General features: G+C 43.8%; 2 protein-coding genes across 3 annotated transcripts; both read left to right on the top strand.

Annotated features, from left to right (window-relative positions):
- Positions 1 to 1,017: 1,017 nt before the first annotated feature.
- LOC119153184 (putative lysosomal acid lipase/cholesteryl ester hydrolase) lies at positions 1,018 to 16,864 on the top strand. 2 transcript variants are annotated; one of them, XM_037399221.1, is made up of 9 exons: positions 1,018 to 1,431; positions 3,114 to 3,234; positions 7,025 to 7,223; positions 7,624 to 7,733; positions 8,350 to 8,486; positions 9,907 to 10,053; positions 11,221 to 11,292; positions 12,371 to 12,442; positions 13,200 to 16,864. In XM_037399221.1, exons 1-9 carry the CDS (start codon positions 1,327 to 1,329, stop codon positions 13,431 to 13,433), a joined length of 1,197 nt encoding a protein of 398 aa, XP_037255118.1. In that variant the 5' UTR covers positions 1,018 to 1,326; the 3' UTR covers positions 13,434 to 16,864. The 2 variants fall into 2 exon arrangements, with proteins under 2 accessions (XP_037255118.1, XP_037255117.1); XM_037399220.1 differs by lacking the exon at positions 1,018 to 1,431 and adding an exon at positions 1,557 to 2,447.
- A 304-nt stretch (positions 16,865 to 17,168) lies between these two features.
- On the top strand, positions 17,169 to 22,487 carry CH25H (cholesterol 25-hydroxylase). Its single transcript, XM_037399222.1, is given in 2 exon segments — positions 17,169 to 21,490; positions 21,492 to 22,487. Coding segments are annotated over 2 exon segments (825 nt in total). The 5' UTR covers positions 17,169 to 21,116; the 3' UTR covers positions 21,943 to 22,487.
- Positions 22,488 to 23,162: the final 675 nt, after the last annotated feature.

The following is a 23,162-nucleotide window of genomic DNA, read 5'->3' as shown; positions in this document are numbered from 1 at the left end:
TTATATTGTAGGACTGAATTTGGTCCAAGTTTTTGCAAGCCTGGCCACACGTGCCCCTGACCACAGACGTGCTTCTCTGGGAAACTGTGGCTCTGCAATGCAATGCCAGTTCACGGCCTCGGAGCATGAAAATGAAACAGGTTTGCAAGAAGCCGTGTTGATAACCCTGCCGGAACGGTGTGCCGGCATGTAACTTAAGCCCAGCTGTATCAGGTCTGATGTATTTAGGCTGCGCTCAAAGATGATGGAGAGATGATCTATTTGCCTTGAGAATAACAGCGCCTGCAGACGAGGCTCTGCAGTCCCTAGGCGGGACGGGCTCTGGCCGAGGCGCAGGTGTCCCGCACGCTGGGAGGCATTGCGGGGGGCTCCCGCGGCGGGGGGTGGTGTGTGGTGTCCCGCGGCGGGGGCGTGCTGGGCGAGGCTGCCCCCCTGCCCCGCGGTGGGCGAGCCCTCCCGGGGGCGGCGGCGGGCGGCGCGGCGGCACCGGGCCGGGGCGGAGCGGAGCGCGGGCGGCACCGTGAGGGGTCTGGGGGCTTCGTGGAGATGAGCAGCGGGCGCGGAAGACGAGGGCGGCTGGGCAGCACAAATCGCCGGGCGCCGTTCCGGGCGCCGAAAGGTTTCCGCAAATGGTGTCCGCTGGGGAGGGGCGGGGGGAGAACTACACAGCTGCTGCGAGAGCCGCGCTGAATCGCAGTGGCTCGGGCGGCTCTAGGCCGCGCACCCCCGGGCCGCCGCCGGGCGAGGGGAGCCGGTGGCGCGGAGCGACAGCAGCGGCGACCCACAGCCGCGGGCTGCGCGGGGCTGGGCGGCCACCGCCCCCGGGCCGGCTCCCGCCCCGCGGGGCCCGGCGGGGTGGGGTGGGCCGGGCGGCCCCTGCCGCCGCCGATAGGCCGCGCCGCATCGCCTGAGCGCCGCCGCCGGCCTAGCGCCCGCCTCCCGCCGCGCCGCGCTCACGCGGGGCACGGGCTGGCCCGGGCGCGGCCGCAGCAGCTCCCGGCCGAGGGCGGGCCGTGCGGCCCCCGGGCTGCTCCGCCGGGCCGCGGTCGCCCGCGGGGGGAGGCGCGAAGGGGTGCGGGACACGCCCGGGCGCCCGGCCCAGCCCAGCGGCGGCGGCCGCGCTCGCTCCGCCGCTCGGGGCTGGGCAACGCCGCCGGCCCGCGGCTGCCTCCCAGCCGCTGACGGGGCCGCGGCCACCCCCGCCCCTGTCACGCGGTCCCGTGCCGGTGGCCGCGCACGGCGGAGGCGGCACATAAACCTCGGCGAGGCCCGCTTGCCGCAGCAGCGCCGCGATCCGCTTTGCGGGAGCCGTCCCGCAGCGCCACGATGCGGGGCCTGGTGGTCGCCGGGTTCCTGCTGCTGAGCTTCGCCGCGCCGGGCGCGCCCGTCAGAGGGAGAAGGAACGTGGACCCCGAAACGAACATGAACATCGTGAGTGGTGTGGTGTGGCGGGGCGGGACCGTGCCCCAGCCTGGCCACCGGCTGCGGCGGGCGGGGAACGGAGCCGGACGGCTGGGCCAGGCGGTGCCGGGCGCCCCGGCGCTGGGCAGCGGTCAGCCGGCTGCTCTTTAGCCCCGCTGCTCGCGTACGTCGCGTTTTCCTTCCAGGCTCTCTGCGGTCCCCTGTTGTTCATCTTTTTCTCGCGTATTTCTGCTCCAGACCCGCGTTCCCCGCTGCAGCCGGGACGCCGGCTTTCTTGGCTGCCGGACAGGGCATGTTCATGAGGCGCGCTGGCACCGCGCACCCCCGTTCTTCACCGCTGCCTTCCTGCCCATTTGGCATTGACTCTCTCAGCTTTACACTTCTGCTGCAACAGCCAAGTCCAGAAACCATTGGCTGTTTGTAACTGGTAGTAGCTGCTCATTCCTCTGCCCGGTATAAACTGCTGTTTTCTCAGGCACACGATTAGATACTTTGAGCTAGAACTGCTTGAGGTCCATGAGTAAAGAAGTGCTTGGGTTGTCAGCATCATCTAAATACCGTTTTGAGGACTGAAAATGGTCATTTAGTCTGAGACTAATAGCATTTGATTGGAATTTAGCCTTAAAATAATTTTGGAATGTTAATGTCACTATGAATGGTTAAGGATATATTAAGAAGAAATAGCATGTCTAATTAAACGCTTCTTCTCATCCTTGCCCAGCAGCCTAAGAGTAGAACTCTGACCACATCTTGCATTGCTTACATTTTTCTCAGGGCATGGCTGGTGTCATAAACCCAATTAAATGGCAAGTTCTCTGCCTTAATGGAGATGTATCAAATGAAAATAACGTAAGATGCAAGAGATGGGAGATAAACCCATTCATGAAATCATAGTATTAAGCAAGTACAGGGTTTTTCTTATTATTTTCTTGTTTGGCTTGGCAGGAAAGTCATTTAAAAGGTCTGCAACAGACATAAGTTTGAGAGGAGTGACTAAGAATTGGCACATGAAACTACAAGCTGAGGTAGCAGTATTAGCAGCTTGCACATGTGAAGAGTGTGACCTTAGTGTTTTAAAGCTTCTGTGTTTGTGATTCATTTGTTGTCTGAACATGCTTGTGTCCTCTGTATAACAGAGAATTTAGCATAAGGTTCAGGTATAAACCTGAAATGTTTTCAAAGAAGACTTTCCCTTCGGGATAGATTAACTCTTCTTTCCTTCTCTTCTGTGTGCCGCTGTGGTGCCAGTGGCTTTTTGCTGTCCTCACTTGTTTGTTAGTGGAGGATACTGCTTTTCTCAAGAGCAGACAGTTTCAATGTTTGCCTGCCAAATCCACATCTTGGTGTTTTGCCCTATTACCATAATCTCCTTTTCAGCACTTCAGTCTCCTTTCTTTCTCACTGTAAGCAGCATGTGAGTAACTAATATGACAGTGGATGGGGACAGGCTAGGGAGCCTTCCCATTTTCCTAGGTAAGGTTTGTGCTCTGGCTAGTTCCTGACTCTGTACTGGGGTAGGTCTCATAAGAAAACCTGTCTGCATCAGGCGGGCAGATGGTATGGCACATTCCTACCACATCCTTTAATTTCACATGGCGGTATTTGGAAGGAACCTAAAATACTTTGCACATGTTAATGAACTGAGGAGTCTGGCAGCCTGACTCACAAGGTGGCTTCTTTTTTTTCTTCAGAGTCAAATTATTACCTTCAGGGGATACCCTAGTGAGGAGTACGAGGTGACAACAGAAGATGGGTATATCCTTTCTGTTAACAGAATTCCTTATGGCAAAAAAGGCAGTGAGAGGAGTCAAGGTAAGGTTTATGTCTGCTTGGAAAAATGGGAAGTCATGAAAAAACTCTCTTTTGATTTATACAACTTTTGCTTCTGTAATAATCCAGGAAAAGATTGAAGACTGTATGACCTATGCAGTTAGAATGTTTTATAGGTGAATGTTACGGCCAAAGTAGCTTAGACATATGTGGAGTGACTTGGGTAAAGGAAGGGAGAAGGGGTTAGAAAGCTGTTGTTTCCTGGCATTGCCTTTTCGTGACATTAATACAAGTCCTTCCTTGTTTGATTTTTGTGTATTTTTTTTTAAGGGAATGAGAGGCCTGTATTTTCTGGGAAGTCAGAAATAAAGGTTGAGATTTGTTGGGTTCATTTTAAAAGTTTAAGTCATAGAGTTTCTTGGAAAGAGATTGATTGTAACATTGTTGAGTTATTTCAAAGGCCATTTTAAAAAAATGAATATTTATAACAATTAAGTTTGTTAAAAATGTGTGAGCATTTTCAGAAGTACAGGCAGTTCACTTGCCTCTTCTGGTAAAATATAACTAAACTACAAGAGTTCCCACTAGAATGTTCACAAAATAGTTACTGCCTGATTTCTACATGAAATAAGAATTTGTTTGTTAATTTTAGTCTCGCTGAAGCTCCCTTTGCAGTAAGGTACAAGACAGACCAATAATGCATGCTACTGGTGCGTCATATTTTACACAGCTGCTTAAATAGGTAAAACAATATAGTAAGATAAAATCCCTTCAGAACTTCTTGTGTACAATACATTTAAAATATATATTGCAAATTAGAGTGTGTAACAGGTAGTTGACAACAGTCAGCGCAGACCAGGTTGTTTTATGGATGTGATTTGGTAGGGGACTGGCAGGAGCATTGGCATATGCCGCTAGAGCACTGTTACAAGCTGTAAGAAGTACTGTGAAAGCTGGTATAAAACCATGAAAGGGATGCAGGGGCTGTACAGGTGAGGAGGTGGGGAAAAGGAAGGCTAGGGGGAGTGTAAGCTGAACTTAAAGGAATGATACACGCAAAGGTTTTTGCGAGGACTGAATGAGGAATGCTTAAAAAATGGGACACTGCGTATGGAATTAACAGTTTATTTGAACAGTAATAGTGAATTTGCCATCAGTCTTGTCACCACCCCTTAAAAAATCCTGCAGACAATCACGTGCATACAGCAGCAGCCTGTTTGCGTAGAAACTGTACATATTCTTAGAACCCTTTGGATTGAAAAAAAACTAGAATGAAAGTTAAATACATGGAGCTCAAAAGAAACCAGTGATTGTCCTATAGCCTTGGGTGTGAACAAGACCTGTGGAAAAACACTCTCCTCTGCCAAAGGCCAAGCAACAGTCTTCCTGACCTTATCTGTTCGTTTTGTGTGAGTTAGGATGTTTGCGCTGTCCGCTGTCTCTTACAGGGTGGGTGTGTAAAGATCAAGGCACGAACAAGGCCAGTCTAACCTGGCAGGTGTATTTGTATGTAAGAATTTCAGAGAAGCCCACAGGACAAAGACAGGTTGCCTTTGTACCTGTTGATTTTGTTGAATCCTTCATCGGTGATATAAGCAAACACAAGTTTCCTGACCTGTGGGAATTCTCCACATTCCCCTTGTTACACCCTCGACCCCAAATTCATGTTTTGCAAAGTGCTTTAATTTTAAAAACAAGGATTACTGAGCATATTTGGGCGAGTATGATCTCCTAGAAGAATGAAGATTTCAAAGTTCATGTTGATCTTAAGTCTTTATAGACTTGGTATCTTTTCTCAGAAAGATACCAATGATGTGTTACTGCTGACTTAGCGTATATATGTCATAATTCTTCTTTTGCAATACCTGCATAAAGTGAATAGGATCCCTTGTAATTATGTATCACATGATGTTTTGGAACAAAACCTACAGTTCTTCAGCTAAGAAAAAAAAAAAAGGGGGGGGGGGGAGGGGGAATGTCTGGAGAACCTAAAAGCAAAACATCAATGATTTTTGGTTTTAGTATTAACTAAAAATCTAAAGCAACCGCATAGCATGGGTAAGAAGGGCATGGAAATAAGTCTGTCTTCATCTTCTTGGGGGTGCGGTGAGAAGAACAAACTGTTCTATAACAGAAAGGGTAGTTTAAGGACCTACCTTTCTTATTCCCCTTCTGGGGTTTTGGGGATCAGATGTGACACAGTTATTATTGTCCAAGTCAGTTTGTCATATGATTGTGCAGTCCATGTGCAGATCTGGTGACTGCTTGGGAAGGTGAAGAAGGAACTGGCAGAAATCGGAGGCTAATGGGAGAAGAGAAAGCATTAAAGCAGTTATCCCCTTCCTACATTATGAAACATGCAAGTAGCAGCTTGAGGAGAGCCTGTTCTTCAAAATATGAGAAGTTGGTTGGTCTGAGTTTAGTAAAAGGGAAGGCTAAAAACTAAACTAAAAGTGAACACTACTGAAAAGGAATGTAATGTTAGGCTTGAAAATCCTGCACTCTGTTTATAAGACAATGAAGTATTATTGCAGCAGAGCAATCAGATGTGTTGAACTGTACTGTCTCCAATGCCAATTTGGCACTGCTGGAGATTTGCTCTGGTTGCAGGGACAGTATGCCACGTGGGTTTTTTAAAAAAAATGGAAAAAGCAGGCACTGGAAAGGTTCCTTGTCACAGGTATAAAGGTTGCCAGCAGGGAGGAATATTGCTAATTTGGATTTTGGAACTTGGCCAACATTAATGGACATGCCCTGGAATGGAGGGTGTAGGTGACTGAAACAGTTGTATTTGGGCTGTTTTGCTGAACGATCCAAGTCTAAATTATCAATGGAGGAAGTATTGCGTGAGTTAGTGTTGTGGTAGAATGATGTGTCATTGGAGGAGGTAAATTCCTGAGTAATCTCTGGCAGTGAGGTAAAGTTACCATGTTATCGGATTTCAGTTATTAAAGCAGGAAAAAAAACCAAAACACCTGTGCAACTGCAAGGTCCAGAGACAGATCTTTGGATTTTCTGAAGGTCCTGTTCCTCCTAAAGGATTATATGTTAATTTACTTTCTTTTTGTAGAAGCAGGATTCTTCAAATTTTTTTTTAATCTGTATTTGACATAAAGGTGTCATTGCCCTTTTCAGGATGGGGAAGTCAGGTGAGAGCCTTCCTCAATTCCACCTGGGTCTTGTCTGTGGTTCTTTTGATTACTTAAGTCAGGGGGAGAAGGTCCTTTAAAACATAGATTGCCTTGTTGGCTACTGCTCTTCGTGTCCTGCTGCTAGAGCTTTAGTAATGGAAAGGAGTCGCATACAGACAATGTCAGTACCAGTTGCAGAGATTTCCACAGCTCTGCACCCTAGTTTGGCATTGTCTTAACCGTAAAACAAAGATCTCAGTAGCACATATTTGGGAATGCCTTCCCCAGGCTTAGGGGCATAAGTAGTTCAGCTGTCTCTGTGTTGGGGCCACTTTGCTGAGTATTTATGAGCTAGAACCAGTTGTAAGGGCTACCTGTATTTTTCTTGTAGCTTTTGCTTTTCTTGTGTTTGCTTATTGTACATTTGCTGTCTGTTTTGAGCTTCAAGGAGTCTTTTGCTGTAGTTAGGAAACTAACAAGATGCTAGTTTAAAATTCTTAATGATAAAAAGTAGCTTTTTGTGAAAACACAAGATTTAATGGCACTGTGCTAAGATTAGCAATTTATATAGTATATTAAATCAAGTAGATTAGATATTCAAAGTGCAAATCTAAAGCAGGCTTTCAATAATTCACTTGAATTCTTCTTAGGCATTCAATTCCAGATGAACAGGAATATAGAGTAAACGCTTTATTTTTCAGGTCCAAGGCCTGCTGTGTTTCTGCAGCATGGTTTGCTTGCAGATGCCAGCAATTGGATCACAAACTTGGATTACAACAGCCTGGGCTTTATGCTGGCGGATGCTGGGTATGATGTCTGGTTGGGAAACAGCAGAGGGAACACATGGTCCAGGAAACATACACACTTCACAGTGAAGCAAGAAGAATTCTGGGTTTTCAGGTATCCTCATCTTGCTAGAGAAACTAGACGTGCTGTTTGCAAGCAGGCTGCTCTTCCTCTCTTTGCCTGTCTTCTCAGTTCAGTCATGTTGTGAAAGTACAAGATATTTTTTTTCCTGGTTGCATGTACTGTCACATCTGTAGGGACAGTAAAAGGGGAGTTTTATGGTCAGTTTAGTGTCCTGAGACAGCCCTCGTAGGTGGTCAGTAGAATGTTAATTGCTTTCACTGGTGCTTGATGCGAAGAGTCAATCACCAGTGTTCAGCTTCATCCAAGGGAAGCTTTTCTTTATGTCCAAACAACTGCTCTGCAGTGCAGTAAAGCTCTGTGCAGCCGTTCCACAATGATAAAGTTACTGACTTTACAGAAAACAACTGACTTCTTCCTCTTTGCTTTGTAGCTTTGATGAAATGGCCAAGTATGACATTCCAGCCTCAGTGGACTTTATTTTGAAGAAGACTGGCCAGGAACAAGTATTTTACATTGGCCATTCACAGGGCACCACAATGGGTATGTGAAGAGATGCATTTGTTAGAATATATTGTGTTTGAAATGGTATCAAGTTCCACATAGGTGGTTTAATGATGAAAAAACAGGGCTTTTGAAATCTACTACTTCTGGTTTTTTAGCTGCTTCATGAAATACTAAACATTAAAATGAAAAGACTTAACCTTTCTGTGTTTACATAAATTGGGAAGCTGTTGAAATGAAAATTGGTCAGTTAGCCAGCAGTACAGTTCCTATTGCAATAAATTGATGAACTATGCATAATTAGAATTATCAGACATGTAGAATAAAAGATTCCCATCTCCAGAATATTTTGCTTATGTAGGGCCTGGCTCAGGTGCTTTTAGAGCTGCAAATAGAAAGAGCTAGAAGAGTGTTGAGTTAGTTACCATGAACTTGTTTTTCAGAAGAAAACAATCCTTCTGACTTGCCACATTTAATTGGTGTTCTGTAGTAACTAGATCAGTTTACAAATCTAAACTGGTCCTAGATACAACAAACTATTAATGTAAAAATACTTTTGCACACTTTCTCTTAGATTTTATAGAATCACTGCTAGGTAAAATTCTCATCTAACTTGTGTCAGTGAGGTGGTTAATTATTCTCATATTGTTTACAGCTTTCATTGCTTTTTCAACTTTGCCACAGCTGGCTAAGAAAATCAAAATGTTCTTTGCCTTGGCACCAGTAGCTACAGTCAAGTTTGCCACTAGCCCTCTGGTAAAACTGGGAGTGTTTCCTGACCTGCTACTCAAGGTTTGTATTTGAGTGTAAATGTTTTAAGCCAGATGAGGGGTCCTCCTTTCTAGTTGAAAACAGCATAGCAAAGAATGTTAATAGCTGTGGATTAGTGAGTAACATACTGGATGAGAATACTAGGCCAGTTTTTTCATAATAATGCTGTGGAAGGTCAGCAGTGGCTTCTCTGGGTTTATTGCTGTCTAATAAGGCAATTTGCATCTGTTTAAAGTAGTAATTATTTTTTTCCGTGTACATGTTTCTAGAATTTAAGCTACAGAAATCACATGACTAATTAAATAGTTGGTCTGTTTTAGAAGTCATATGATAGCTTTATACAGAATACTTCTGCATTGTCATGAACTTTAACAGATTTGTTTCACAATTAACGATTTAGCATTGGAAGAGGATCCTTCAGGGGGTGATAAAGAGCAGCAGCTTTATATAGATGCTGTGATTCATCCTCTGGAGGAGTTTACCTTTCCCCTTTAACATCAAAGGGAATGTAGGCAGACTGGCAGGCTGCATAAAGTGCCTGAAGTCAGACATGGTGGTCACCCTGCTGGTTTTTAACCGTCACTTTTCCTTCCACCACCCATGGAGATTCCCACACACAGCTGTTTGTTCTGTGAGATAAACCCTTCTCTAATGTACCTTGTACATATTTAATGGGTGTCTGTTGGCATTACTAGTTCTCCGCTTCAAAGGCAGTTAACATAAAAGCGATACTAGCAATTGTGGTCTCCTGTTCCTCACGTAATGAACTTTGTCTAATGACATTAGCGGGAGATCAACGCCCTGTGCAGTTGTTCATGTTGTGCTGAAGAACTTGATTCTCATGATGACATGCAAGAAACTGGAGTACGGAAGTACATGACAGTGGCAAGCCCATGAGTCAGTTGTACCTTTAAAAAGCTGTCACTTTTAAGGAAGTTCTCAGTGGGCCATTTTCAAATCCTTGGCTGTTTTAAAAATACCCATCAGGAGGAAGTAGCGACCACAGGTCATGAAACTTGTTTTTCTCCATGGTTTGAAGAAAGGAAGCTGCAAGTACAAAGCCATTTAATATTAACAGACACAACTTAACATATTTTAGCCTTAACCAGTTTTGATGACAAGAAGCTGTACAGTATTCCTGTAAAATGCTGAATTCAAAATTTATTTGAATTTGAGGTTAAGCTTGGAGTTCTTGAAAGATTGTCCCAGTTCCCATGTACTTTTTGTGGGGCTAATGGACTGCATCATTTGTAGCAGAAGCACTAACCGTCTTCCCCTTGAGCTGTAAACAAGGTTGATAAGGAGATAAATCATTTTCATATGACATACTTGTCACCAGTGCAAATGGAAATAATAGCCTCAAGAATGCTGTAGTATAAAATCTAAATCCAGGTAATTCTGTACAATTACATGTTTGTCCTATGTGTTTGTTATTTTGTAGGACATGTTTGGAAAGAAACAATTTCTCCCTCAGAATTTTTTGCTGAAGTGGCTTGCTACCCATGTTTGTACCCACAGAATACTCGATGACCTTTGCGGCAACCTGTTCTTTCTTCTGTGTGGTTTTAATGAGAGAAACTTGAATATGGTGTGTTCTAGTGTCTTCTAATAGCTAAGTTATGAACTCTAACCTAGTATTGGCTGCATATCACTGTACTGATAGTCCTTTACATGTAATTAGAAAACTAATGCTGCTTTCGCCATACTGAGTTTGGATGATTATCTTTCTTTGGTATAGATTAATTGCCCAGTTGGGATGCATAGAATAATGTTGTAAAATGTTACTGGAAAGCTAAAATACGTTATTTTAGATCTGTTGGGGAAGTGAATTAATATGATGGTGCAAGTATTTAATTCCTTTTGCAAGGAAGTGAGGAATAAAGATACAGTTTTCAACCTTTTTCAAGAGCACTGTTGAAGTGTTCTGGTCTTTTGATGGATGTGTGCAATTATTTTCTCTGGGACCAATTTCTGACCCTGCTGATGTCTTTTGGAACTCAGACCATAGGGGAAGCCTTCTTCATAGTACTTAGTATCTAAAAGCTAGTTAACAGCAGCTGGCGTGAGACCGCCTTTTTTCATAATGCTTCTTAAAAGTGTTGCTGACACCCTGTGGTAACGAGAAGGTGATACCTGTTTACACGCAGGTGGATGAAGGTTGAGAATTTTTTATTGCAGTGAGATAGGATTAGCATTATTTTTTGTCACTATTCTGTGTACAAATGTGTGCCTTTTTACTTTGTATCAAGGTGAAAGTGCTGGGGTTTTATGTTTTCTTGACCAGCACATACAGTTTTCATGGGTTTAATGGTGGATATCTTTTTTTCTGCCAGGATTTAAGTTCCCCCTGGGTATTTTGTACTTCTAAACTCAAAGTGTGTGAAGTTCTGGATCTTTAGACTGACAGCTACTAGTTTAGATGTAGAATAATGCAAGGTTTCTGTGGAGGTCCATCTAAATCTTAGTTAACGTGCTTCCAATTCTTACAATACTAGCACTTCAAAAATATATTAAGCATTTTTTATGTATTCATAAGGGGTAGCATCATTATTTTTAAAGTTCATCTGTGAAGTTCTGTGGTTAATTGTAATTTAAACATTTGAAACTTTTACCTCATCTGTATGTATGGCTCCAGTTAACTTTTGTTTATAACTGTTTTAAGTAGAATGGAAAATTTTGTTAGTTGTTCAAGAAGCAATAATGGGTAGAACTGCTGCACTGTGAGGAGTAAACCATGTTAATTATCTTGTTGCAGAGCCGAGTGGATGTGTATTCAACACACTGCCCTGCGGGGACATCTGTACAAAACATGATCCACTGGAGCCAGGTAGAGTTTCCAGAATCTAAAATCTCCATGACTCTCACTTGTTTGTAGAATATTGATGCCTTTGATATTTAAATGGAATAAAATGCCAAAATATACATGCAGCATAGCCCAAGTGAAATTCCAGAGCTGCCAATTATCAGAATGGCAGCTATTCACTGCAGCTGCTTTGGTAATAGTGGCTTATGGTGGCTCAGTTCCTCCCCTGTTTCTCTGAAGATACGCTAACTGCGTACTTCATGCCAACAAATAATACAACAGAATAACTTAATTTAGAGAGATGCTGTAACAAGTATTTGCTCCCTTTCAGCAAACCCTGTTTTGATTACAAGTTATATTTTTAACCAGTGAAAAGCAGCAGGCTTTCTGTCCTGTTCTATTCTGTTGGACTTAATTTCATATTTTATTAGTATACTTTGAATTTCACCTCAAGGCACAGTTTCATGTCTGTGATGCTTTTGTGCCTGAAACTTGCTCAGCATGCTGACAAATAAGAGAAGACGTTTGCCAGGGAAGCAGCGGTCAGTGCTACTTGTGATCTTGTAGCTGGACTTGGTCGCGATTCAGAAACAATCCAATCTCCTGTACATAGCTGTCTAAGTGTGGGCTCACAAAGAGATTTGTGAAGACTTCCTTCTCCTGCCCCCAGATCCCTGTTAATATAGAATTTAGTTTCTGAAAAGAATAGGTGGTAAATCATACACAGATTAGACTTTCTAAGAAAGCTCCACGCTGTATTCATATACGTTTAGACAACAAGGTAAATATTTCAGAAGTAACCGTGGAGCTGTCACATCTTTGCTTTGGGTACACTGAACTGTTTTCTTTAATCTTTCCTGCCATTGCTATGAAAGAGTGTGAAATCTTGAGGGGCAAAGTCTAATGGTATTGAAAGGTAAATGTTTCCCACCCCTGTGATACTCAACAAAGCAGTGACACTTGTCATTGTTAATACTTGGTATTTCACTCTTCTTGTGTCAGTTGCCTTTGCCAGTTCTCCAGATGACTTACACTTTTTTTTCTTATGCCTACAATGGAAGTAGTGTAGTTCTTTGTATGTGTGAATATTTGTTATTTCTAGGCTGTGAAGACTGGGGAACTCAAAGCTTATGACTGGGGAAGCAAGGCTGCAAATATGGCTCACTACAATCAGGTAGATGTCTTTTATGGATATGTTAAAATTGAGTGCCACAAAAAGAGTCCTTGGGCACTTCTCTGGGTGCTGTGTTTATGCTGCATGCTGGAGAGCCACTAGTGTTACCCAGTAACCAGACTGGAGATCTGTCTTTTCTGGGGGGGGGAAAAGGAGAAAAAAAAAAAAAAAAGACAGGGTTATCGAGCTGTAAGGTAATCCTAAGTCAGTATGGAGCCCGTGCTTGGATATGACGTTGTGGTGGCACACTGTTTCTTGAGGGGGGGACCTGCCTGCCTGGATCATAAGATCCCACTGCACTGCTCATAATGAGGCATAGACTGTCAATTCATGTGTATTGCTTATCTTCAGCTTGTTTAGTCTCCCCACATGTTTGTTTCTAAATTGCTGTGTGCAATACTAATAACATTTGCCTTATGTCACTTTTGTGACTGCAAAATATTGCAGTATCGTACTTTTAGCATTTGATTAGGGTTCGGAAATAACTTGAATGTGATGCATTCTCTGGGGCTTCTGCTACTCTGCTGTCTTGTAAACTCAAACCACACCTTTACTGCCATGTGTGCTATAATACTGCTGGACTCTTGGAGGTAGATTTTCTATTGAGTCAGGTCTCCATCTCTAGCTGCCCAAGAGAGGAAGGGAAAACGGTAATCTGACACATTCTTTTTGCATTTGCTAGTATGTTACGCTGCAGTGTAGTATCACACTGAAGACTTCTTTCTAATGCTTTTGTTTCTACTTCCCCCCTCCTTAGTCTGCTCCCCCTTTCTACAAAGTGAAAGAGATGACTGTACCAACTGCAGTGTGGACTGGTGGACAGGACTGGCTGGCAGACCCAAAGGATGTTGCTATGCTGCTCACTCAGATCACAAACTTGGTTTACTACAAAAGCATTCCAGAATGGGAACATTTGGATTTCATCTGGGGCCTTGATGCACCTTACCGCATGTATAATGAAATAATTAACATGATTAGGAAGTACCTCTAAACTGACATGGTATTTCAGAGTATTAGTTCACCAGAAACCTGTCTTTTTGGAACAATAATGCTACATTGCTTATTTATGATGCATTTTTAAAATGCCAGCAACAACTACTGAATTGGATTTGTATTTGGTTGTTTTTCTCAGTATTATTTCTCTCTGCTGCAGAAATACTCACTGTATCCTGCTGATTTTGCACACAGTGGCGTGGTACTCAAAAAAAAAAAAAAAAAAAAAAAGCAGTGTGACTGTGCACAAAAGGAGTATGTCATGTGCATATATAAATTTAGTGACATGTCTGAAAGACAAGTTAGTCCATTCAGCAGCTCATGTGCTTGACAATTAAAATGAAAAGTATTTCATTGTGCATAAAACACTGCCATCTCTCAGTATGTTGCCATTTCTGAGTACCTTTGAGAAGTACTCCTTGTATTGCAGTGACCCATTTGGTGCTGGTACTTTTAAAAAGCACTTGGTGGCTTTTTGCTGCATTAGTATTTTAGCCATCACATACAAGCTAGCTACATCAGATTACTATTTTATTATTGCCCAGAAGAACTGTAATGAAGCCAGAGAAGATCACCACTGTCAGCTGAAATCTCTTGGTTTGGGACTGATCTATTGCTGCACTTTTCTTGATTTAATGGTGTCCCTGAAGCCTTTCATGTTTCACATTACCAGCTATGGATAAGGATCCTTGTGTACGCTTGCAGATTCCTGGAACAAGAGAAGCGGTTAGAAGAAATACCACTTTTGGTTAGCTTTGTCAATAGGTTGTGACTTTCAAGGAGAATGATGGTAATGTACTCATGGTTTGTTTTCTTTGCACTGACTACTAGAAAACAAGCTCCCCCGGTATACTACTGGCAAGGGAAGAGCCAAAGCATTAATTCTGTAGCTTTAGTGACTTAATTTGCGTGAACTTTTCCCTTAATCATCTGCTGCTTTGAAGATGTGTTTACTTCTTAACTGCTTATATGGTGTTTGCCACCATTATGGTCAGGAACCGTACAACAACCTGGTGAAGCCTGGCAGTATTAACAGCAGTTTCCATTTGTCTCAGTTTCCACTTCAAAATGGGACTAAGTCCCCATTTAATGGGGAAATGATTCACAGCTGCTTCAGGAGTCTGACTTTGGAGCTGTAATTGTCTGTGGTACAGGTGCCTTGCTGTTTCCATTCACTATGCAGAGGGCTTTGGCTTCTCTGAATTGCACAAAAGTTCCATGCCAAACATAGATCTATGAACAATCTCCAGACTCAGTTACGTCAGTCCAGATAATTTCTGTGCCATGGTTGGATTAAACCCAGATTTCTGTCAGTAATCCTAACGGGATAAAAAGTTTTTTCTATATGGCATAGAAAACAGTGTTTTAAACTGAGGCAAGCTTCTTTTTTGTAAAAAAATTAAAATAAGATAAAAAAAGCATAAGCCATAAATTAGGGGTTTTTTTGGTTGGGCTTTTGTACTCCTAATTTAGACTCAGGGAATCCTCAGACATTGTTTAAGGAAAAAGTGGTTCATGATATTTCAGCTGCAGTTCCTAGCAGGACCTCTTAAGTTTCCTTTATGTTTGTAGCAGCCGTATTTGCTTCACCTTGCTGTGCTGAAAGGAAGTTTCTCTAGGAGTCCAAAGTGGTTAACCTAGCAGTTGTGAGGGGATGTGATACAGCAACAGCCATGTGCATCATGTTTATTAAGCTTGAGTATTGCAATAAACATGAGATCTGCTTGGAGTTTGGAATGATGGGCTGTGTTTCACTTCTTGTTTCATGAATGTGTGTGAAACTTTGGGACAGAATCTAGGAAGCTGAGTCTGTCACAATTACTCATCCATACAACAAGTAAAATAAAAAAGTAAAATAGCCAAGTAAGTGTCCATTTTACTTTTGTCTTGAAAGAGGTCTTTCCTAAGTCTAAAAGGCCATTCATGTTGTTCTGAGGAAATTCTCTATGACTTTTAAGGAAGGTACCAACAGTGACTAACTGTTTACAAGACAGAGTCATTTTCTAAGCCTCCAGGTGAGGCTTCTTTCAAACCACTGGCATGGTAGAAAGTTTCTTGTATCACATTCTTAAACCTTGGGTAATTGGATTGCTTGACAAACTGGTAACCTCATAAATTGCATTTAACCATGTAGTAAGGCAGGGAACTAATCTTTGTCGTGGTATGTTTGACCCAGCTTTTGATCTTTGTCATCTTCAATAATAAATAAGCTCAGGCTGTACCTTTCTGTACATTCTGAATACAGTAGATATGCAGTCAAGATAGCAGGGTGTGATTAAATCCTGCGTGTTGCCAGCTTTGTCAGCTGATGAACCCCCAGTGTGCCTGGAAATAAAGCCAGAATAGCGGAAGCTTTACACAAAAGCCATTATGGAGCTTCTGTGCTTCACTGGAGCATGGCTGAGACTGGGAATTGTGAGCTGCTGTGTTTTCCCTGGCTTGCTAAAGTTACACACGCTGTATGACACAAACTTGGAGAGGTGTCAGTGGAAACAAGTGTGGGAAATGAGACACCCTGAACGTAGAGGAGAAGAGCAAAAGCTTGGTCTGGTAAGAGTGAGCGGTGACGAACGGTACATTTTTCAGAGCAGGTGTTAATGTACTTGGGCCTGTTACGGAGACATCTTTGTGTTATAGGACATATATGATGTTGAAGGTTTGCTGAACTTCAGCTTTGGATCATAAAAAAGTGTAGTAGCATAACAGAGGGCATCAGACACCTTCTGCTGACTTAGTCTGAGCGTTTTGTGATGCAAACAAACTATGCTAGAAATCCAGAAGGAGGTAGTCCCAGTTCGGTTGATGGATTGCCACTCACAGACCTGTGTGCATCTGAAGTAAATGCATGATCCAGGGATTTGACTTAGAGATGTACAAAACAACTGGGCATACAAGGGCTTACGCAGACATAAAGGCAGGTGGTTTTGTCCATGTTGTGCTTGAAAATTGAAAAGGATTTTTTTTATAGTCACCTGTAAGTATATGCACACTGTTTCAGGCAGAAGGCCTAAGGATGGTAGAGTGCGTGCACGTTAGTGGTGCGTACCGAATGATGTACTAGCTCAGTGCAGAGTGTTTGTACACTGTTTAGTGATTCCGTAGGTGGTGAGAACTCTTGACAAAAATTTACACACCAACTCAACACAGAAGTGCTTCAGCATAGGAAGTGGTGGTAAACTTGGGGCCTGTAAAAGAAACAGTTTTGTCAGCTTGGGAACAAAAGAAACCCATTTTCTGTAAATTACTCTTTGCAGTGAATGTATCATAAAAAAAAGGAAATAGGAATACTTTAATATCATGAAAAGCTACAAATGGCTTTAATCTGTAAGACATGAGAGAAAAACCTTGATGGCTGAATAATTTTGCTGATATATAATAAAATGTGGCTCTGGTGGAAGATTTTGCTATAATTAAAGCATTTGTAACGTCTTCTCCCTTTCTTTGATGTCTTATAAAATACGAACTCATGCTGCAGCATCGCTCATCGTGAGCATGCTAATGGCCTCTCTTCTTCAGTAGCCTATTTTCAAATAACTTTATAATATAAACAAAATCATTGAAGTCATCAATTAAATAAAAAATTACAAAGGTTGGGTGGACAGTTGTCACACCTGTAACGTGATTGATTGCCTGAGTCTTATTTTCTGAGGATACTGAGCTGAGAAGTGTCTGCATTGCCTCCCGACTCCTCCAGAGACGATGCGTATGTGTTAGTTGCGGAGGATGCGAATCAGTATCTCGCTACTGAATTACGAATTCTGAATGAAAGAATTTTAGGATCTTTTCCTGATGGTTATTATTTTGAAAACTGATCCTGATAACAGCTTGAGAATTAACAATCGGCTTTGCTGGCAGCTTTCTATCTGAGTTTGTTGATTAGACCTTTGCTTGCGCTCCCTTTCCCTGGGGCTGGAGAGGCTGTCAGTGGCGCTTGGCTGGGGAGGTGGAGCGTTGGCGTGAAAATATTTTGATGAACACAGTGCGTTAGTTCTGTTAAGGATGTTGTGCTGAAGCTGAAGTTTTTCATCAGGACTGACGGGGGGAACGTGTGTGCTTCATCCCCAAGCACTCGGTGCAGCCGCGGGCCCAGGGTTCGGGCAGCTCACCAGGGATGCCAGGAGTGGCGGCTCAAGTCCCTTGGGTGGATTCGGATCCTGGGCTTGGGTCTCGGCGTATACCTGACCGTAAGGAGACCATAGGTTGAAAAGACGTAACTACGCAGAGCTCCTTCCCCCCCGCCCCGCCGGTCACCCCCGCGAGGCCTGCGGCAGATCCGTGCCTGCCGACTTTCTGTGCTGCGGCGAAACGGTGTGTGTTTCGCTGTCCCTGCAAACGCGAGCAAACGCTGCGGGCCGCCTCCCGCTAGCTGTAGCGCCGCGCAAACGCTCGCCGGGAAGGTCGCGGCGGGGGGCGGCCCCGTTTGCGCGGCGCTACCGCCGGGGGGCGCCGTTGCGCGCGGAGCGGCCCGTGCGGCCGCGCGCGGGGTCTGGCGCCACCCGCCGCCCGGCAGCGCCCGCGCCTCGCACCGGCCGCCCGAGTGAGGTGAGCGGGGCGTGAGGGGCGCGGGCCCGGCGTGTCTTCCCAGCGCGGTAACGATTTCCTTTAAAATGAGAGAAGGGGCTGCGTCTGCCTGCCTTCCCCCGGCTGCTGCGGCCCTGGCCGGGCCACCAGCCCGCTTTCCCGGCCCCCTCCTGCGGCAGGGCCGGGGGCTCGGCGTGCCCTGGGGGTGCTGCCTGGCCCCTGGTACAAGTATCCTGCCCTACAGAGGGGGAGGAGAGGAGGAGGAGGAGGGAAAAAGAACTTTTGCCTCTGCTGCCGTGCCGTTAGTTTCAGCGTGTTGATCCCGCTTCTCCCTCCTGCTAACTTTCCCTCATTTTCCTGCCGGCTGAGTGTTTCGCTGTTTACCTCATACTTGTACCTAGCGGTGGAGCCTGGGGTAGGTGCTTGCGTCTTGTGCTCATGTGGAATCTATTTAAGACCCTTTGCGGGGCCTCATTCCAAACTATGTGCCCTTCAACCTAAACTCCGTAGCAGGAGTTTTCGAGAGACCCGTTTACAGCCTCACAGCACATGGGAAAGTTTGGCAGCGTCGTCGCTTGAGTGAAAAAAGCTGGGGTCGTGTTGCTGAATTAAGCACAGGCAGGGGTTTGCGTGCGCTTTGTCGGTTCTTCGCGTCGTACCTTGTGCTGACAAAGAAAACCAGGCCCGCGGAGCGGGACGTGCTGAGTGCTGCTCGGTGGCTCTGCCACGCCGCTGGGACGGCGTCTCTGGAGGGCGAGGACTTGCCCGCTCCGATGCATGAGGGTTCGCTTTCCGAGCACACGCACTTGCTGCGCGGCCTCTGTCCCCCTCCGGCGCCAGCCCTGCGGCTCGGCACGGCTCGGCACGGCTCGGCACGGCCCGCCCTGCGGGGCGCCTGCAGCTGCGGTGCGGAGCGCGGGCGGCTGTGCGGCCCCACTGCGGCGTGCAGAGCCCGGCTCGGGGCAGCGCCAGGCTCCCAGGTAAGTTCCGCTCACCTTGCTTGGGCTTGCTGATGCAGGGTATACTAGTAAGGGGGCTGTAGAATTCTGTTATTTTTCCTTAAAGGACTTAAATACTTTTCTGTGACCTAATCTGCAGGCAAAATGTCTATTCTTTAAATTTTAGCTTACAGGCTGCGGTGGTTCTAAAACTTCTTGAGACTCACAGGGCTGTTAGGGATTAGTCAGAGGAGTGTCTTCAGGGCAGTTGAACAATTTCTGTCAGTCTTCCTTTAGGCAGATTTGGAATGTGTTATAGAATTCGTTTAGTCCCTGTGTAATTCTAACCGAAAATCACATATCCTGTCTGGGAAGCTTGATTTCTGATTGTACCTACATAAATCAACAGAAAGCATCTCTCACAAAAATATTTTCAGATCCAGATGGTGATTGAGTTACAAATGCATTTTTCATGTCCTTATTGTGAAATGGAGGTCAGGATAGAGTATGATGAGAAGATTGAAATAAAGCTCTTTGATATAGATCCTTATCCATTAGATTAGTGTCTCTCACTGGGTTTTAGTTTCACTACATTCAACAGTCTGAATTCAAGCTCAAAATTCAGCAGAAGCATCTCACAACAGCAGAGGATCTGAATCTGTTTCTAAAATGCATATGCAATGGGTAGTCTTCGAAGGCCATACCATTCCTGTCTCCAACAAAAAAACTTCTAATTGCCTGAATAATAGCACAGATGTTACCGTTTCAGTAAACTCCTTGAAGTCTAACGAGAGAGCAAAATCTGCGCTTACCTTAAGAGGAGAATCTCTTGAAGAGAAAACATTTGTGACTGAAAGCAAACCTAACTATTGGAAATCCATGCATAGTTCAAAAAAGGTCACTGCTAATTAATTATTCTTAATTGTTGGGAGGCAAGGAAATTCTGTCTCCCATTTCCCCCCATCAGGTTTTGTTTCTGAATAGCAAAGAGCTAAAACTGTCTGAACAAGCTAATAAAGTCATCCAGGAAGTTGAGCTCATTTCCAATATTAGAATAAATGCTGTACCTACAAAAGACGTGAGTTCATAGGAAGCTCGTGGCAAGCTCTGTTTCCCTAAATGTACAAAGCTTTGTTTTTCTTTTTCTAAAAGCACAAAAGAAGTCATGTCTTAGTGGTTAAATGAAAACCTCCGTCATTTACCCCTAAAATTCTTCTGGCAAATTAGAAATCTTGGGAGTCAAGCCTGCTAGCTTCTGCCAGCTGTGTGCTTGCCCATGGCCAAAAGATGATCTTTCAAAGGACATACGTCTAACCAGTAGTGCTTTTAGTTGCATATGTTAGTTTGTTACACAGGTAAAGGATGATTTCCATATCATATTGCTCAAAGAGCTGTGGGGATGTGGACTGAATATTGTAACAATGCAATAATACTTGTCATTAAGTATCTATTTGGAAGCATAATGAGATTTTTACCTTGTATTCATCCCAGCAACTGGGGATGTTTTATTCTTCAAAAGTTGTTGGCTCAGTTTTGCATCTCGTCAAGTCAGGTGGATTTTGCCAGGAAAGGTAGTTACAGGAGCGTAAGGGAAAATAGGACCTCAAAAGTAGATGGAGACGAGTCACAGCAACCACATTTTCAGACTGGAAGCATAGTGTAGGTCTCCTTAAGGTTTTGACTTAGCCTTTTGTATACCCAAGGGATCATTAAGAAAACATGTGTCTGCACACGTCCATCCGTTACCCACCAAGCATCCACAGCTCAGACCTGGGGTTTAGATACACATACATCTTCGGTAGCAGTCACATAAAAAAATCCACGTTAGGTTGTATTTCCATACTCATAAAGGCAAAAGGCTAACAAAGGATGACACCATTTAAAACTAGTAAGAGAAGCAGCTTTTCAAGTGTGTGGATATTCCTATCCTCTTTCTCTGTATTCCAGTGTTAGAGCTCTGTATTCCAGTGTTAAGAGTTCTGAATGTCTGCTTGTTTTTCTTACCATGCAAGTCTCTCGTAGAGCTCCAGTGATTACCTTGTCCAGCTAGTTCTGTTCTGAGGTTATAATGCATTATACCGCTTCTGTATAACAGGAAAGGGAACTTCCTCTTTAAAGCTACGTATTACTAAGCAAGGAGGATTTCTGATGGGCGGAGTTTTCCTTTGAGCGGGCTAGATAAAGGCTTGCAGGATTTACAGACGTCTCAGACTGCAGTCAGCATGAACTGCAGCCTGCCAGGCAGAGCGCTGCTCAGCCGCCACGCAATGGATGGACAGCAGGACAGGTTGTGCCTTCAGTCTCTTTGGGACTTTGTCACAGCAAAGGAGCCATTGATCAAGTCACCATTTTTTCCAGTGCTGTTTTCTTTTACAGCATACATGGCTTTCTGTCTTCCATATATTGCACTGGATTTTTTAAGCACCAGGCTACCAAACTTGAGAAAATACAAAATCCAGCCACAGAACTATCCAACTCTTGGAATGATGGTGCCTTGCATTATTCAAAGTGCATATCACCATGTTGTTTTAATCTTCCCAGTGACATTTCTCCACTGGTACTGGAGACCAGTGAATCTACCAGTGATAGCTCCAAGCTGCCGAGGTCCTGCTGGAAGTAGGAGTTTGCCTGCTTCTCTTTGATTTTGAGTACTTCCTGTGGCATTTGCTTCATCACAAGGTGTCTTGGCTCTACAAGACCTTCCACAAGGTACATCACAAACATGTGTCAACATTTGCTCTTACTACACAGTATTCCAGTGTATGGGAATTGCTCTCACTGGGATTTTTTGCTGCTATCAACCCGGTGTTCCTCGGATGCCATCCTTTGACTGAAATGATTTTCTTCCTTGTAAACATTTGGTTGTCAGTGGAGGACCATTCAGGATATGACCTTCCGTGGTCAACTCACCGACTTGTGCCTTTTGGTTTGTATGGAGGAGCACCACATCATGATCTCCATCACCTGAAATTCAAGTCAAACTATGCTCCTTACTTCACCCACTGGGACAAACTCTTTGGGACATTCACAGAGTCGCATTCTAATTAAGGATATTTACCTGTGGACAATCTCTTATTTTTTTATGGACTGAACTGGGACATTAACTTTTCAGAAACATACAGAAGATTGTATATTTGAAGCTGCTTATAAAAGCAATAGCTATTTATAAGAAATCCTCTTAATATATGTGTATTGGTATGTATACTTGGAGCTGCCTATGTTAAATGACTGCAAATGGGAGGAGGGTAAATATCTGTTGCTTAAATTTGTTTGAGTCAAAGGTGTAAGGGAAGCATTAAGAGACATTTTCTCTTCTTTCCTTCTTCCAGCTTTGCATAAAAGCATGCAGTGTATTACTGTATGAGGTTTTATGCATACGCCAGAACAATTATCTTACTGTTGTAGGATGATTATGATGTAAAACAGAAAAAGGTACATATCATGGGATTGTGGAGTTTAATCTGCCAGAGCATATTATGCACAATGAGGTTGTAGAACATTGCTGCCAAACAAATCTAGTTGGCTAACTGTGCAATAATTTCAGTATTTCTATTTTAAGCCTTGATGTTCTGTCTGTTTTCAGTAAAAAATAAATATGGTAAGTTAAAAAAAATTATATTCCTTTCATTTTATTCAGTCCTCTGTTCATAGTAGGAACAGGCATGATTCCTATTGCGTAGGTATAATTTGGGTGTGAGTTTCAGACTTTCTTACTAAAATATGTCATGTTATTGCAAAAGCGAACCAGTTACTTTTTCTGCAGAATCACATGTTATTTTTAACTAGTCTTCAATTTGTAGAAACAGAAGAATTGAGGAATGCAGTTCAAAAAAAGCTGTGGTGAGATTTTATTATTACATTTGTGAGAAGCTTTAATAATTTTTCACATGAATTTATGGTGTGAGACCAGAACATTAAGCAGCTTCGTAATAAAGGGGGAGTATTGGTCCTTCACAACCACATCAGTTAATGGCTACTTGCATGCAAAAACCTAATAGAAAGGAAATAAACAGGGTTCTACAGAATTAACGATTATTTCAAGCAGATTTTAGAAGAATGGAATCAAACCTTCAGATCCTAACCTGCAGAGCAAACTGGCTACATGTTGCTAGAAAGAACAGTTGTATACAGAACATTGCCATGTAGTCACACAGAAGTCAACACTGAGAATAAAAAAAAAAGGCATGAAAGATGCGCATGTCTTACATGCCTCATTTGGCGGAGATCCACATGGATTTCTTATGTACGCTACACAACATTTTAATGCT

This window comes from Falco rusticolus, chromosome 9 (assembly GCF_015220075.1).
Source record: "Falco rusticolus isolate bFalRus1 chromosome 9, bFalRus1.pri, whole genome shotgun sequence".
Lineage (NCBI taxonomy): Eukaryota > Metazoa > Chordata > Aves > Falconiformes > Falconidae > Falco > Falco rusticolus.
Note: the sequence above shows the minus strand (reverse complement) of the source record. Positions and strands in the feature narration are given on the sequence as shown.